This window comes from Bidens hawaiensis, unplaced genomic scaffold, assembly GCF_021521415.1.
Source record: "Bidens hawaiensis isolate Kalapana, Puna unplaced genomic scaffold, B.hawaiensis_p1.1 tig00021024_1, whole genome shotgun sequence".
NCBI lineage: Eukaryota > Viridiplantae > Streptophyta > Magnoliopsida > Asterales > Asteraceae > Bidens > Bidens hawaiensis.
In genome coordinates this window covers 298,673-301,737 of record NW_027493248.1, presented here as the reverse complement: position 1 = coordinate 301,737, position 3,065 = coordinate 298,673, and the positions used below count along the sequence as shown (strand labels likewise).

Sequence of the window (3,065 nt, the reverse complement as noted above, 5' to 3'; positions counted from 1 at the left end):
CCATGTGTGCGCATATGCATATGTGTTAGTCTATGTGTGTGTGTATGCATGTATGATCCATGGTAACCAAACATGTCAATGGAATGGTAATGATCCATTCCATTACCTTGTTCATTTCATTCCTCGTTCATTCCATTCCATCGTCCATTCTATTAAATCATACCAAATAGACCCTAAGAGTTATCAACGCTTTCAATATGGTCCATAAGGAAAGTATAATATCTTATTGTCTATTAAGATCTAATATAACTCATTACAACCTGATACGACCTTTTAAAGACCTAACATGACATTATAAAGACAATATAGATCATTAAGAGCTATCAAGGCCTAATATGGTCCTTTGAGGAAAAAATGACATTAAGGCATATCCATTAAAACCTAAAGGTCATACCGGTTTATTAAGAGCTTTCAAGAACCGATATGGTCCATTAAAATTTTGCAATCTTATTGCTCGTTCGATCTAATGATTCCATACAACCCAACACATCCATTTAAGACTTAATATGGCATTTAATAGAGGCTATAATGGGTCATTATGGGCTATTATTGCTAATTACAACCCACTATAACCTTTTAACGTGTGGGTGCCCCGTCCACTCTTGTCTATGTATGTATATGCGACAAGCATCCATAAACCTAATAAACTACAAAAAAGCATTGTTTGTATGTTGCATTACATAATTGTTTAGGCATTGTTGTCGGGTTAGGATCGATTTGGAAATCATTGTTAAAATGCTTGTATGCATATGCATGTATGTAAATATGCGTTATTTGGAGTGTTGATCGGGTATGCTGAATGGGTTTTGTGTTATAGATTTTTGGGTATGGGCGGCACAGGGTCGGCCATGTAATCGCTAGGTTATTGTATTAGGTTGTTAGTTGATATTATAGTTTTTTGAAATATATGTAGAATAATTTTGGTTAACAAGTTCTCGTTTGATTTCCACATATTTGCTTTGGTATATTTTAGATTGACACATTTGGACCCAGACTTTGTTTATTATAACTTGTTGACTTGTAGCTACTTTAAGCACACTCATTTGGACCCAAACCTATTTTGAGCATATGTGCATATGAGATTGTATGTACATATATTTGATTATGTATGTTTCAACAATTGTACAGGCTCAAGAAGTTGTACTCGAATAGACAAAGAGCGCGAATGAGAGCTTAATTATAAGAACAATCGTTCGGAACGAATGGAATGAGAGCTGGCTAAATGAAAGGAAAGGGAGCTACAATTATAAGAACATTTTGAAGAAACGATGAAACACATTAGCCAAGAAGTAATCTTAGGTGCTGTTTGTTTTTTCAGAGGTAAAGTGTCTGAGTTCTGCGCACCACATCTGCCAACATTTGTAGCAGAAGAGGTGGACCAAAACTCTGCAGTCTGCAACAAGAAGACTGTTTGTATTTTAACATCTGTAGACTGCTAAAATAAGCTGAAATTTAAATAAACTGAAATTTGAATAAACTGAAATATAAATAAAAAGGTCTTCAACATCTAAATTTAAATAATAGTCAACAACACTGAAATAATATTCATAATACCACAAACATTTTTTAAATCATTTATTCCGTATTTTGCATTAACTGCTCAACAATTTCATCTCGTAACTGAGTCATATATTCCCGATCTGATGAAGTGTCAAGTGCTTCAACCTCGTCTTCATCAGCATCAATTTGCCCACGACTATTTTCAAGCGACACATCGGGTTGATCGTATTGTGTAAATAACTCATCGTCTAAACCCTGTTTCCTGATAAAATTATGTAGCGCGAAACATGCAACGGTAACGTTCCTTTGTGTTTCCAATGAAAATGGTGCCATCCTCTTCAATATAGGGAATCTTGCTTTCAAGACACCAAAAGCACGCTCAATGACGTTTCGAAGTTTTGCATGTGCATGATTAAATTTTTCTTTATTGGTTAACGCACGTCTCCTGCGAAAATCTCCAAGCCAATACCTCATATTACGATATGGAGCCATAAATCTTCGTATGTGTACATACGCGGCGTCACAAAGATAGTATTTCTCTGTAAATATTTACAATTAATTACAATATTAAACTAACATAGAAATAACTAACAAACAATAAAAATACCTGATGGTGGAAATGGGAATGGCGCATGTGGATCTGATAATGCCTCTAATAATATTCTAGAATCATGTGCTACCCCTTCCCATCCTGCCACAAGAAAAGTGAAAATCATGTTAAAATCACAAATTGCTAATATGTTTTGATAACAATCACCCTTTCCCCTTTCTCTATATAAATCTTGTTGCCTGCTAGGAACAACAACATGTATCAAGGTCCCATCTAGTGAATCAACCGCTCCTTTAAAAATCTTTCGTAGCCTCTTTTTATGTCCCAGAATGTTTGATTCGGATTGAAAGAAGTTGGTACTATCATTGCCGAATCATTGTCTCGCAATAACTCTAACGTGTATTTGTGTTCCGTCATTTCCGAATCATTGTCTCGCTTTTGTTTCAAACCCCTCTTCCAAAAAAAGCGGATATACAAGTACATAACAACTACTAGAAGTATTTTCTCATCATTATTCATTATGAACCTGTTAATAAAACATAAACAACCATGTCACATAGTCATAAAAAAACAACCATTATCATAAAGCATAAACAACCATGTCACATAGACAAAAAGCATATAATTTTTTCAACATAACTAAAAACAAATAATGTTTTCAACAAAATAAAAAAAAACATACACAAAAAGCAAATAATGTTTTCAACAAAATAAAAACTACTTCATAAGTCCTAAATTTTTAGCCGTCATCTCGATCCACCCTTTTAACACGTCGGGAATATTTGGCAATGCCATCCACGCCTCTCTCATGTCCGTGGACATTCAAAAATATGAATAGCAACCAAATATAGAGGGTCTCTCGGCTCTAACCCAACCAAATTTAACTTCTCAGAACATTCAATAACTGGTGTAACTGTAACGATTCCGGCAGAATCAGGTATACCCTAACCGGTATATACTATTTATGTGTTATTTAATAATGAATATATGAATTATAATGTGTTTATACGAGTAT

General features: G+C 34.4%; 1 protein-coding gene across 1 annotated transcript; it reads right to left on the bottom strand.

The window, feature by feature from the left end:
- Positions 1-253: 253 nt before the first annotated feature.
- LOC143562493 (uncharacterized) lies at positions 254-2,860 on the bottom strand. The gene is made up of 6 exons (XM_077050275.1): positions 2,772-2,860; positions 2,526-2,576; positions 2,258-2,409; positions 2,108-2,191; positions 1,598-2,039; positions 254-281 (listed from the first exon to the last, which is right to left on the bottom strand). Exons 1-6 carry the CDS (start codon positions 2,858-2,860, stop codon positions 254-256), a joined length of 846 nt encoding a protein of 281 aa, XP_076906390.1.
- Between the last annotated feature and the right edge of the window lie 205 nt (positions 2,861-3,065).

Excerpts from the sequence above, each read along its gene's own strand:
- LOC143562493 (XM_077050275.1), bottom strand. The coding sequence starts at position 2,860 with ATGAGAGAGGCGTGGATGGCATTGCCAAATATTCCCGACGTGTTAAAA. Across the intron at positions 2,410-2,525 it reads CTAGTAGTTGTTATGTACTT|TACCAACTTCTTTCAATCCG; the intron begins GTATATCCGCTT and ends CGGCAATGATAG. Across the intron at positions 282-1,597 it reads CGAGATGAAATTGTTGAGCA|GTCTTTAAAAGGTCGTATCA; the intron begins GTTAATGCAAAA and ends ATGTCATGTTAG.